The sequence below is a fragment of the Sceloporus undulatus genome, chromosome 1 (genome assembly GCF_019175285.1).
Source record: "Sceloporus undulatus isolate JIND9_A2432 ecotype Alabama chromosome 1, SceUnd_v1.1, whole genome shotgun sequence".
In the NCBI taxonomy this organism is placed as follows: domain Eukaryota; kingdom Metazoa; phylum Chordata; class Lepidosauria; order Squamata; family Phrynosomatidae; genus Sceloporus; species Sceloporus undulatus.
This window is the reverse complement of record NC_056522.1, coordinates 288,403,900-288,418,219: the sequence shown is the minus strand read 5'-3', so window position 1 is coordinate 288,418,219 and position 14,320 is coordinate 288,403,900. Positions and strand designations below refer to the sequence as shown.

The following is a 14,320-nucleotide window of genomic DNA, read 5'->3' as shown; positions in this document are numbered from 1 at the left end:
AACCATGGCTCATGACAACCCTATTAATGAGACATCTCTTAGACTCTCTGACATCCATTGCTCTGCTTAGGTCCTACAAATTCAGGCCCGTGACTCCCTGATTGAGTCTAGCCATCTGGTGTTCAGTCTTCCTCTCTTTTCACTACCTTCTACTTTTCCTAGCATTATTGTCTTTTCTAATGAGTCTTGCCTTCTCATGATGTGACCAAAGAAAGACAGCCTCAGTTTGATCATCTTGGCTTCCAGAGATATGTCAGGCTTGATCTGTTCAAGGATCCATTTGTCTGTCTTTTGGGCTGTCCACAGTATCTTTAGCACTCTCTGCCAACACCACATCTCAAATCAGTTGATTTTCCTTCTTGTCTGTTTTTTCAGCATCAAGAATTCACATCCACACGCGGTGATGGAGATTACAATGGCTAGGATGATTCTAACTTTAGTGCTCAGTTGGGTATCTTTACACTTTAGAATCTTGTTTCTTTCATAATTGCCCTTCTCATTCTCAGTCTTCTTCTGATTTCTTGGCTGCAGTCTCTATTCTGACCAATGTTTGATCCAAGGTACAGGGATGCTTTAATTTGATTTCCTCATTGTCTAGGTTGAATTTATGTAGATCCTTCATGGTCATTATTTTTGTTTTCTTTATGTTCAGCAGTCAGTTTGCCTTTGAACTTTCTTCGACCTTCCTTAGTCATTGTTCCAAGGCTGTGATGTGTTTGGCTAGTATTATGGTGTCATCTGCTTATTAGATCACTGATGTTCCTTCCTCATATCTTCACTCCTCCTCCTTCCAAGTCTAAAGTTGTTCTTCCTATAATATTTTTAGCATACAAGTTGAACAAATAGGGTAATAAAATGCCTGACCGTTTTGCCAATTGGGAACCATTCTGTTTCTCCATATTCTGTTCAGAGAGTAACCCCTTGTCCTAAGTAATGACTTCTCATTAGGACTGCCAAATGTTGGAACTCCCATGTCTATAAGAACCATCCATAACTTTTTTATGGTCTTTGCAGACAAATGTTTTGCTAAAGCCTATGAAGCATGGGCTGATTCCCCCCCCCCCCAAATCCTTAGTACACTCCATTAGCCATCATGTGTTTATGATGTGGTCTCTAGTGTCTCTGACTTTCCTGATCCTACTTGCACCTCTAGGATTTCTCTCACTATGTATGACTGCAGAATTTTGAGCAAAAATTTGGTTGTGTGGGAAATGAACATTATCGTCCTATAGCTATTGCAGTCTTTGGTGTCTCAATTTTTGTGGAAAGATTTGTATATTTCCAGTCTGTTGACCACAATTTTGTCTTCCATATTTGTTGACATTTATTAATACTAGAGTTGATTTATTTATATGTTGTTTACATTTTATTTAAGAAACTCATAGATTGTCTTATCAGTTATAAAACAATTCTCATGGAATATGACAATACAAGAAATATTGTTTTACAGCACAGTCTATTTTTAAATATTGGTTGAGTCTCCAAATACTCCAAAAACCAAAACACCTTTGCTTTCTCATGGTTCAATGTACACAAACTTTGCTTCTTGCTTTCTCATGGTTCAATGTACACAAACTTTGCTGCATGCACAAAGTTATTTTTAAAATATTATATAAAATTATCTTGAGGCTATGTGCATAAGGTATATATGGAACATAAATGAATTTTGTGTTTAGACTTGGTTTCTATTTTCAAGATGTACATGTTAAGTACATATATGCGCATACAGGTATTCCAAAATAAAGTTTTTTTTAAAAAATCCAAAATATTTCTGTTCCTGAGCATATCAGATAAGGGATACGCAAATCTGTAGCACCACATGGCTTCTATCACTACCAGGGAGGAGATTATTTGAAAATAAATATTTACTTTAGACACAATTGATTAAAGTTTAAGTCAAAGCTTATAATTTCCAGAAGTCCAAAGCCTAGGTTGTGTGTGTTGTAAGATTGTTTAGTTTCATTGTTTTGTTTATTTGGCTGACAACTCAGTTCTACTGATCAAAATGTACATGGTGAATGAAAGTACAATGAAAAAGTGCATGCACATGATGTTGGGGGTGATGTGCCATCCAGACAGATTGTGTAGGGAATACTGGACAAATGTCTGTCAGGTAAAAAAACCCCAACAACCATGAAAAACAAGTTATTATGTTGTGGCTCCAAACTGTAAAAAAAGTAAAAACTCATTAGCTTAGTGAGTTGACTTTATTGCTATGAATAGCTACATATCTCCAAATATTAAATATTGTGACTAAACATAGCAGGGATTTGGTGAAAATACAGTGGCAACAGGTTTGACTCCACTAAGATAAGCTATTTTTCTTTTACCCACATGACATTTCAGTTTGGACATCATAAGACAGTTTACCTGCCAAGTTTTTGTAACTCTAAAATTTCTAGTTCTGCAGTCAGTAGAGACAGTAAAAACTAGCTCGAACATTCTCCCCAAATCATGAGAACAGTAATCTTCTGTTGGAATTTATGGGACAGAAGGAACTGGGGTGTCTAATCATGACAGCAATATAAAAGATTAACTGAACGGCTTGAGGGAGAAGCAAGCAAGCAGCTGCTAATAAGGTTGAAAGTACAATTGCTACATGTGATGCAATCAGCTGCTGTATACAGCTGGTAATGAAGAACTTGCACTAAATGCTTGATTCGCTTGAGAGCAAGAGAAAAAAGGCTGAAGCTTAGAGGATAATGACATAGGAACTGTGTTCAGGGTGGAAAAAAAGAAGATTAGAAGGAACTTACAGTCCAGAACAGGCAAAGAACTTTTTAGAGAAGCTATTTCAGAGAAGCTAGCTATGTCAGGTGCATTTAAGAAAAAGTATGGTTCCCAGATCACAAAAGTTTTTACTATCAGAAATCAAAATGATCAAGACTAGAGATATAAAATTTCCAGAAATTTTGAAGCCAAGGGGGGGAAACAGGCTTTTTTTGGGGGGGGGTGTTCAAGAGAGAAATGGAAATTTTCGGAAAAGTTGGAAAAATGCAACACTAGCACTTTTTACAGATTGAAAGTCACTCTGTTACTTTAAGAACATAAAATATAACTATGAAAAATTTGATTTGGCATAAAATCATCACTATTGGTATATTAAAATACACTGTATTCAAACAATTATTACAAATGGAATTTACTTTTATTTTTAAACATTTTTATTTGTAACAAATGGAGTAATAATCTCCTAAATTTGGTTTTGCTAGTTTATATGGAGCAAGATTTTAAAAAATATAAAAAAAACCAACAGAAGAAATCATCAACATTAGTAACAAAGAAAATTATTTATATTTCCTCTCCATAGTTTCAAATAGACATAAAGCACTCATTCTCATAAAAAGAATTGAGGAGTTGGGGGAAATGTGTGGAGGGGAGGGGGGGCTAAGATTCAATTAATAGGCATAAAATTTAATTAGATTCATTTTCCAAGCTCTGGGCTGCATCTGGACTGCAGAAATATTCCAGTTTGACACCATTAACTGTCATGGCTCAGTGCTAGGGAATTCTGGGAATTGTAGTTTGTTGTGGCACCAAAATTCTGAAAAAGGTTGTCTCATAAAACTACAATTCCCAGAATCCCATAGCACTGAACCATGGCAGTTAAAGTGGTATCAAACTGCATTTCTACAGTGCAGATCCAGCTATGATTATCAGTATTAGTTTCAGTCTCTGCTTCTGCTTCACAGTTATCACGAACTTCTAAAAACAGGAGGTTTGCCTAGAGTGAAAGAAGCTTCTCTACCATTTCATATGCCAGTTTATTTCTTGATTTAGTATGGCGGTTCTCAACCTGTAGGTTGAGACCCCTTTGGGGGTTGAACAACCCTTTCACAGGGGTCACCTCAGACCATTGGAAAACTATTTTTTCCAATAGTCTTAGGAACAGAGATACCACAATTTTATGGTTGGGGTCACCACAACATGAGGAACTGTATTAAAGGATCACGGCATTAGGAAGTTGAGAGCCACTGATTTAGTGTGTTTCCAAACATAGACCATATTTTTTCAGTGCCCCCTAAAGGAGGAAATGCATCTTGCTCTTGCACTGGAGAGTTCAATTTGTAACCTAGGACTTGCTTGTCCTCCTCACACAGTGCACAGAAATTAGAATAATCTGATAGTGTACACAGTTTTTAGAAATGATTTGGAGAATATATTAATATTTTGTCTTAAAGATATTATTCATCATGCTAAAATAAAACATCCAATAATTGTTTTTCTTCCTTTTTTCACTTTTTCCAATTTGGGGGGGGGGGCGGCTTCAGGAAAAAAAACCAGAAAAAAACTGTCCCGTCCTGCCCCCCAAATTTTTCCGTTTTTCCCAGGCCTTCACATTTCTAATCAAAACTAAATCATGCCTGACTAACGTTGGAACTTTCTTTAATAGAATTACTAGTTTTCAATTGTGTTCAATGTGTAAAAATTGAACACATTTTTCAACTGAATTTTGAAATGAGACCAGAAATGTACAGTATTTGCTGAATATGTTAGATAAAGCTCCTGCACAAATCAAAATTAAACATGAGAGAACAATACTATATTTAATAACTGCCGCCAGAATTATATTAGCTCAATATTGGAAAAGCCAAATCATACCTGATTTGGATCTTTGGTGGGCGAAAATTCACGAATTTAGAGAGATGGATATTCTCACTGGCCGTTTATCTAATAAAGACGCTACACTAATAGAGAAAGAGTGGGACCAGATAATGAAAAATTGCAGGTTTGAGACATAAGAATGCAGACACGATAACCTATAAGCAACTTATTTGTAATATAACATTTAAGAAATTGTACGATTTAGGGGAATATACTTCGAGGTAACAGGAAGTAAAAAGAGCAACTGATATATATATATAAAAAAGAGAATATTGAAATGTATGGGTATAGTGTTTGGGAATTGTTTTTAAAGTGACTTTGGAAGTACTGATCTGTGAACTTCAATATATTTTCTGATACTATGTAGTAACCTGAAGCTTTTTTTATTGTTTTTGTATATAAAATGTTTTTATAAATAAAAAAAAATAGAATTACTAGTTTTGTAGATCATACATAAAATAAATTTCATTTTCAGTAAAGTATTTCACAAAGCATTCCATGATATTTTTGTTGGCAACATGCTAAATTGTAGGTTGAATGATAGAGGATCCACTACAGTCGTCCCTTCTCTTACGCGGGGATCCATTCAGGACCCCCCCTCGCGTAAAGGAAAAAACACAGATGCTCAAGCCCCATTCATTTGAATGGGGCTCATGCCTGCGAAGGCGCAAAGGCACATGCCATGGGAGCACGCACCATTGTTTTCCTCCAGCACATGGCTCCCTTCATTCCAGCATGGCTTCCAGCGTATGCTGGAAGCCGAGTATAACGCGGGCTAGCTAAACAACCGTAAGCAGTGTTTGTTTGTTACTGGCTCTGTATGGACCAGGAGGGATATCTCAAATGGAATGCCTCAAGTTTATGAGGGGTTCAACAATTTTGTAAAAGACTTTGACAAAGGAGTAGAGGGCCTGCTTACCAAACAGCTTATAAAGATATTCAACATCACAGAAGCCAAAAACAAGACACAAGATACAAAATGGTCTTGACAAGGTGGAATGATGAACTAAAACCAACAAGATGAACTTCATCAGAGATAAATTTAAAGTTCTACATTTAAATATCAAGGCATACATATAGCACTGCAAAGACTAGGCTTGGCAGCAGTATGCACAGAAATTATACAGAAGTCCTAGGTAATTGTAAACAAGAGGTGGGGAAAGTGCAATCTGTGGGCCACATGGCCCCATTCTGTGGCATGGGAAGCCCCACTGAACTGTTTGTGCGAGCCATTTTTTCAGAAGTGTCTCAAAAAATGCTGTTTTGTCCCCACAAGCTCTTGATAATGTTCGAACACCTCCCCCCTGCAATCTCCCCTGAAAATTGGCCAAAAACAAAACCAGCAGAGACATAATCATACTTCAGGTCACACTGGATGTGCTAATACTGCCCCCAGGGAGGCATCAGACAGAAAAATGGCCCCTGCTCCTTCTGTAGTTGAGATGCTCCCTGATGTAAATTGAACTGGAGAAAACTGTCTGCAAATGATTTTTTTAAAAAAGTTAATCCAAACTTGGGCTATAAAACAGGCATAGTTCCATTCTAGCCTGTATTATGTCATTCTGGGCACCTCATTTTAAAAAGGGCAGATGCTGACAAACTGGAGTACATTTGGAGAAAGAAGGAAACCAGAAAATGAGGGATCTGAACAACTAAGTCCCATGAAGAATTGCTGAAAGATATACAGTAGGTATGTCTAGAACAGAGAGTAGAAAAACTAAGGAGAGCCAATGTGGACATTTTCATGCCCTCTGTGGCTCCAGAAAACGCGTCTAGATCCAATGGCTGAAAATTGCAAAGGAGCAGATTTAAAGTCTGTTCAACTGTATAACAGACTATCTTGGTAGCTGATAGTCTCTACTCCACTTGATCTGCTAAGCAAATCAAAAACTTGGCCTCATTCTGACCATAAATGTAAACCTGGAAGTACTTTACCTGTTGTGGGGGTACAGTGAATTACTGTTTGACCAAGTTCTTCATTTTCATCACTGTTTAAATCATTTGTATCTGATGTACCTAGATTAAGAACAACAATTAGTCTTGGAGAAACACAAACTATGGAACTACTTCCAAGTTTTTAATTGTGAAAAACAAATAGGAAACCTAGTATCTGAAGTTTTTCCTACACACAAAAATAAAATATCTTAAATAATTTATTTATTTGAGGATGTTGAAGAAAAAGCTTGCAAAATTCTCTCACACAAAAATTTTAATCTCTAATATGTTATTTACAAAAAACTGTAAATACACTTTATATAATAATGCAATGCAGCCCCTCACTTGAGTTGGATGCATGAGAGTTCACAGATCATGGCACAAGAAAACAATAATAAACATGTCCTCCAATTACAGATTCAGAATCAGGGAGTAGGGGTCTGAGTCTTCTAACACAAGTCAGCAGCTTCAGAAAATGGACTTCCCTCAAGCTATTTTAATCTATTCCATCTGAGGAAACTAGCAGCATAGAACTTTGACAGCCAAGTAGCTGTACACAGGAGGGCATAATGACTGTGTCCACTTCAGTGTTATGGAAGAGTTATTCTTCCACTGAGAATTCCTAGCCTCTTGTCTGCCTATCCCCATTTATTCTAATGGACTGGCCATTCCTATAGATTCCAATTAAACTGATAGCTCTTCTATTTATTGCATTAGCTGAATACCTGAAATATGACAGAGTTATCTAAACTTCAAACTCCCTACACATACTGTTACTACACAGTACCAGACCACTCACCCTGGTCATGTGCAACTGACCAACTCTGACCTTGGTGGCTGGAATCTTCAGTGTTGGAGTTTAAATAAGAGTCACAGGCCCAGAAGGCACAACATTGATAGGCATATGGAACAGATAGAGATCTAGAAAGTCAAACAAGAACAGCGAAAAATCTTAACTGATAGCTTTCCTTTCTGTTTAAACAATCAGCATCTCAAATCTACCATCCTTTACAAAATCCCTCCCCCAAATGAAGGCAAACTACAGATTTGAAATAATTACAGAATTTCCTGAAGAGATTTTATAGCAGAGGCAGAAAGACAAAAGAGAAATTCTGACAACATTACCTGTACTAGAAATCAAATTTCACAAAAATTCAAAGATAATTAGATGGTCCCTGTGATCCCTTCCAATGCTAAAATTCTCTGGGCCTATGAAACACTATAATTTTAAGGACAGGAAGATGTTAAAAGCAATCATGTTATTACCAATGTGTACTAAAATGAATATTTATTTATTTATTTATTTATTTTATGCTGCCTTTCTCCCAGAAAAGGACCCAAGGTGGCACACAAGATAAAAACATTTTGCAATATAAATTTTAAACCAATCAAAATCATCCACCTAAAACAGCATAAAATTAACAGTAAAAATAATAAAAAAGTTAAAAACGTAACTAAAACACACACTCCATAGAAAAGCTACCCTATAGTGATTTTTAAAATCCTGAATAAAAATGTCTTTGCTTGCAGGTAAAAGGAAATAAGGACGGGGGCATGACTATTATTTCTTATGCATGACTATTATTTGTTATGTTACATTTTTAATTTGTTGCCTGCCTCACTTTATTAAACCCTTTCCTGTATTGTTATATATTATTTATATGTATTACGCTATTACATCTTAGAATGTACGCCATGGGCAGGTTTACTTTTATTTTATTGTTTGTATGTACAGCACTGTACAAATCTACAGCGCTATATAAATAAAGTATCATCATCATCATCATCATCATCATCATCATCATCATCATCATCATAGGGGGGCCAGCCTGAGGAAGGGCATTCTAGAGGATGGGAGTAGTCACCAAGAAGGCTCTCCCCTCATGTCCTTACCAACAGCCTTCTCCTGAAGATCTTAAGGTTTTGGCAGATTTGCATGGTGAGATACCTTCTCTCAAATAGTCTGAACCTAAGCCATTTAGGGGCTTTATAGGTTATGACCAGCACTTTGAATTGTGCCTCTGCTGGATGGGGTTACACTCCCCCGGTAATCTCAGTCTCACAGCTTGAGTTTTCTCCTGGATTCAACTCTGATGCCCAGGATTCGGCAGTGGCCAGGAGTACATTTTCACAGATAAAACTAGTGTGCCAGCTGCATCCATTCTTTGAGATGTCAGATCTGGCTATGGTGATACATGCCTTAATTACGTCCCATTTGGAATAATGTAATGCACTCTACATGGGGCTGCCTTTGTTCGGAAAGTTCAATGGGTCCAGAATGCTGCAGCCAGAATGCTGACAGTAGCCAGTTATGGGGAGCATGTAACTCCCTTGTTGAAGCACCCCAAAACTCCAGATGACCTCTCCTGGTGGTTTCATGCAGATGTTAAATGACATGGGGGACAAAACAGAACTCTGTGGGATTCCACAGGCCAGTGGCCAAGGAAGCAAACAGGAGTCCCCCACACTAGCTTCTGAATTCATCCCTCCAAGAAAGGCCAGAACCATTGCATAACAGTGCCCACAAGTTCTATCCCAGAGAGGCAGCTCAGAAGGATACCATGAGTGATGTTATCAAAAACCACTGAGAGGTCCAGTAGGACCAACAAAGACACACAACCCCTGTCCAGTTCCCTGCATAGGTCACCCATCCCATAGCCAAGTCTGAAGACAGATTGAAATGGATCTAAATAATCTGTCTCATCCAGAAACCCCTGGAGCTGGTTGGCCATCCTTCAATCCAGAACCTTATCCAAGAATGGAATATTAGAGACGGGCTGATAGTTATTCAAAATGCTGAGATCCAGGAAGGTCTTTTTCAGTAATGGCCTCGCCCAGTCTCCTTTAGGTAGGATGGAAACCTTCCTGCAGTGCTGCAGTGAGGCAACCACCACTCCCTTTATCCACTTGGCCAGTCCTCCTCTTTCAGGTGCTTGCAGCAGCCAGGAAGAACAAGGATCCAGTATATATGTGGTAGCCTTCACTTCTCCAAAGATCCTGAGTGTTGACATCCTCAGGCTACACAAACTGAAACCTATCCAATAATACAGGACAAGCAGGTGCTACGATTACATCCACTGCATGTGGTTTCAACTACAACATCCAAGTCAGAACAAATCTGAGCAATTTTGTCTGCAAAATGTCTTGCAAATTCTTCACAGTGAGCTGTCCAGTGGTCTATTTTCTTTCTGTAAGCCAAAATGTAAAAGGCCCCTGACCACTTGGAACAGCTCCTTTGGATGAAACTGTAAAGATGCAATGGTGGCAGAGAAGTATAATTTCTTTGCTTCCACCATCACCATGAACATTCATCAAGGTGCCTGGAGAGCAACACTGCTGTGTGAATAATTTCCAGGTGAACATAGAACAGGCTGCTTACCTGTAACTGGTTCTTTGAGTGGTCATCTGTGCCCTCACACAACTGGACTTTGTGCCTGTGCAGAGTCCTAAATGTAAACTTCTAGAGCTGAGTATATTAAGGTATTAAAGGTTAAAATGTTCAGATGTGGCAATGGTTGCAGAAGCCTAGACTGGCTACAGAGTAGCTTGGCAGGATCACCCTCACCCCTTCCTATTAACGCATATGTCAGAGCCCACCAAACTACTTACCCTCTCCTCAGTTTCATAGTCTGCCATATAGACTTAAAAGTGGGGAGGTAGGGCAGGTTTGTGTGAGGACACAGATGACCACTCAAAAAACCAATCTGTTCTTTTTATTCATGGTCTCTGTGCCTCACACAAGTGGGTGACTGTAAAGCTTACAGATCAGTGAAGTACAGATGAAAGTACAGCACGGTCAAAGCTGGCATCAGGAAGCCCTGCTAGCGGAGTGGTTAAATGCCAGTACTGCAGTCACTCACTCACAGCCACAAGGTTGTGAGTTTGATTCCAGCCAGGGGTTCCAGGGTTGATTCAGCCTGGCATCCTTCCGAGGACGCTAAAATGAGTACCCAGCTTGCTGGGGGCAATTAGCTTACACTTTGTAAATTGCTCAGTACATCGGTAAGCAGTATAGAAATGTACTTGCTATTGCTATTGTAGTCATTTTTGCATCACATGAAGACATCCCTCCTGGGCTTTTAAATAGTCTAGTTTATGGTCTGGTGCTAACCCCCATTTTCTTCGCAGTTAGCCTGGCCTTACAAAGGTGGTTCAAGGTCTCATCAGTCTTTGCACTGAACAGGTGTCCTCTGATAGGTCCATTGGTCATAGCCAAGTGTAGCGGTGTAGAGCTACTGCATCAGCCATGACCTTAGATATACAGTTGACAGTGTGGCGTGCTGAATTAATCTGTTGGGCAGCTAGAGCCTGTGCTTCCTGGTAAAAGGAGAGGGCCACATTTCTTTGGTTTCAAGAAGACTTGGGATAAAGGCCATCATCTTGTTCCATAATTTTTTTTGATGAGTAGACATACAAGCCTGCCTGTTACCTACCTTTGCCATAAGTGAGGCCAAGGAGTAGAAATGGTGACCAAATGTATCGAGGCATCTGCCCTCTCTGTCCACAATGGTTGAATGTGTTTTCCCTGAGGAATGACAGAATTTGGGACCAGATGATTAAACTGACAAGATGCACTTTCTGGCTGCATTCAGTATAAGTTTTCCAGCCCTTTGGAAGTGGATAAAAGTGAGGCAAGTTTGAGTTAAGGCTGCTTCATAACCTCATCAGAATTGGAAAAAGCGGTAGCAAAGCCGGTTTAGAGGCATGAGTGTCAATTCAACTGGAAAACTGGGTCAGCAACTGAGGGAGGAGCTACTTTCACTTTTATTCCCAGCATTGTATCTTCAACAGATGTGTTCAGTGATAAGGTCTGATGTGATAAGATAACCTGGTGAAGTGGTATCATAGTCATCAGTGTCCTCCACTATCACATGCTGGGACTCAACTGCAGCCACAGTAGTTACAGGAGCAGAAACAGCCAGTTAAATAGAAGGAATAGTGGTAGGCAGGCTAGGCACAGAAATGTTCAGTACCAAGGAGTTAATCTGGTAACACTCAGGACTGGTGCCAAAACTACCAAGGTCATAATCGTTACAGCAGGAGCAATGGAAACAATAGAAGAAGCAGGAGGCTTGGCCGCCCCAGCAGTTGTCCTCCTGTGCTGATACTGAATTGAGATTGGTACTGAGAAGAATACCCAACAGGAAATCAGCTACAACATCTACATGGGGAATGGTAACATCTATGAAAATCTTGGTAGTGATATCACTCTTTATAGGAAGGTGAATATGATCTATAGGAGCCAGGATGCATTCTCCAAAATCCTTGTGTCGATACTGAGCCACGTGAGACACTGAAGTAAAAGGTAAATCCTCTTGGTAATGGTAGTCTCAGTGTGATAGTTTCAAAGATGTGTAGTAATGTTTGCGTTCATAAGGAGAAGCCTCCCTCCTAGGTGATGGTTGAAAACCTATATCAGGAGAACAGTACCAATGCATTTCAGTGGTGGATGCAGTATGTTGGTCTGAGCTAGTGGTGGAGGCAGCAGTAACCTGAGTTGGTACCAAAGGAACAGAAGGCAGCAACTCAAATTCTGCAGTTGAAGTGGTCGGAACCACATACAGGAGTCCGAATGGCCATAGAGTCACTTTGAGGAATCTTTGCCTTCTTAGTCTTAGCAACTGACACAGCATCTTTCTCCTTTGAAGCTGTCCAGACATTAGGAGAAGCACACACACACCCATTTAGAATAGGACTCTTTGCCAACTCTTTCTCCTTGGCTTGATATGAAGGATGCCTCCAATATAATGGCATCAGGCAGTGAGGCTGGAGTACTCAATACTGGTCTTGTTGCCATGGCGGAGACAAACGAAGAGACCATAGATGTCGATACTGACAGATCTCTTGATGTTGGGACTGAGGTGGAGATACGCACCAGTTTTGTTTTTGTTTTTTCCAGTCTCACAACAGTTGTAGATGTGAAAAACAAAGACTGTTTCTGGGAAGCCAAATATGAAACTTGCAGAGACTATACCCAACAGTGAAGGTGGCCATCTGGCCCAATTTTTAATAGCCCTTGAGGTAAAGCCTTGGCAGATATGGCACTTCTTCACAACGTGCCCCTCCTCCAGGCAAAAAAGTACAGGAAGTGTCCATTAGAGAGGGAGACCTTTCTGCCACAGCTAGTACAGAGTTTAAAAAGAGCAGTAGAGGGCACAGAATAAGACTCAGAAGAAGGAACACAGAAGAAGCAGGGAAAAAGGACGGGAGCTTTGTGAGGTAAAGTGAATGTTTTTTTAAAAAATACAGATTAAAAAGAAACAAAGGAGAACACACAAAAATAGAGATGGTAGAACAGAAAAGAGAACTCAGGGAACAGTACACAGCAGAAGAATCATGAGACAACTTGCTTTGATGGCTGACAAAACGAAACTGAGGAAAGAGTAGCTTAGTGGACTCTGACATGCATGATAGATAGGAGAGGGGTAGGGTGATCCTGTCAAGCTACTCAGCTCTAGAACCTTCCATTTGGGACTCTGCACAAGCGCACAAACCACATATCTGAGACACAGAGACAACAAAGAACTAAGCACCTCTTGTTTGCATTATTTCCTTCATTCAGCACCTCTGGAGTTCCTGGTCTGTATTTTTTTACCCTGACAAATTTTCAACATGCCAGAAAAACCCACATATCCAGAGGAAGGAGTTGACTATGATTTTATTTGTATCTCAACAGCCAGAGTGGGCAACTTTCCAGGAGACAATGCTGCCATATTTGTTCTTGTGCCACTGGATTCCAGCTGTGTGTTGGTGGTAGAGGAAAAAACCCACAATTTTTTTGGAAAACAATGCATACAGACAAGACACACTTTGCTTTAAAGCAGAATCACACTTCCACAAGACTTCTAGGAAGTCCGCTTTAAAAATTGCAGTATTTCTGCCACAGACAAAATTCATCAACTGAGGAAATATAAAACTGACTGGGTGGGCAACTTCTGCCTCACATGTTGCTCTCCTCTGCCTTACAGCTGTAACAATTAACAATGTTGAATAACTATAAAAGTTTACATTAATTATACCACCACTAAAGCACACTGTCACTAGTAAGACATCTAACATACCAAGCTAGCTTATTAACCACTGTATAAATTGCACATGATCTCAAATTCAGTGAGTGACTCACCTGAGTTTCATAAAGTCCTTTGCTGAGAGTGCATCTTTCAGTTCAGTATTGCCTACTAGTTTAAGCTGGTTTAGCCTTCTCAAGCCTCCAGTTGGAAAAGAACTCAATGCATTGAAACTTAGGTCTCTGAAAGGATATTGGCAGAAAGTAAGTGTGAGAGAAAACACAAGATGGAAAATATTTGAACATACAAACCTAAAATAAATGGCAAGGCTAACTGAGTATAATGCTCTTTTGATGGTCCCAAAGGCAACAGTGCACAAATAACTTTGTTTATAACATCTGAACGTCTTTCTTTTTCACAGAAACTGAGACTGGTACATACAAGGTTAATGCAACAGCAACCTTGAGAGATAATTACTTGCTTAAGGCCACCTAGTGAGCTGTGCAACTAAGAAAGGATAGGACCCTGGACTACTATACTTGGCTCCAAATTCAATATGCTATCCACTTTGCTACACTGACTTCTAGATTCTCTTGCTGGTTTTGGAGATGACCACATTTAGAACCAACCATCTCTTCTGACTGGAAAATCTAGACAGTGGTTTTTTGACTGTCTTTGACTTTCCCATGCTTACAAGTGCTGCTCTTCATAAAGATACAGTGGTTCCATTTTAAACTGAATGGCTTGTCTGGAAATGCACAGCTGTCCAATGT

General features: G+C 39.4%; 1 protein-coding gene across 2 annotated transcripts in view; it reads right to left on the bottom strand.

Moving 5' to 3' along the window:
* The window catches only part of LGR4 (leucine rich repeat containing G protein-coupled receptor 4), a 181,784-nt gene that overhangs the window by 4,005 nt on the left and 163,459 nt on the right, over positions 1-14,320 (bottom strand). Inside the window, exons 15-17 of one of the 2 annotated variants that reach the window (XM_042478342.1) lie at positions 13,664-13,789; positions 7,340-7,461; positions 6,541-6,621 (exon numbers count right to left, since the gene is read on the bottom strand). In XM_042478342.1, coding sequence (XP_042334276.1) covers positions 6,541-6,621; positions 7,340-7,461; positions 13,664-13,789 — 329 coding nt within the window. The remainder of the gene's footprint in view (positions 1-6,540; positions 6,622-7,339; positions 7,462-13,663; positions 13,790-14,320) is intronic. The other variant, XM_042478434.1, reaches the window with a different exon arrangement.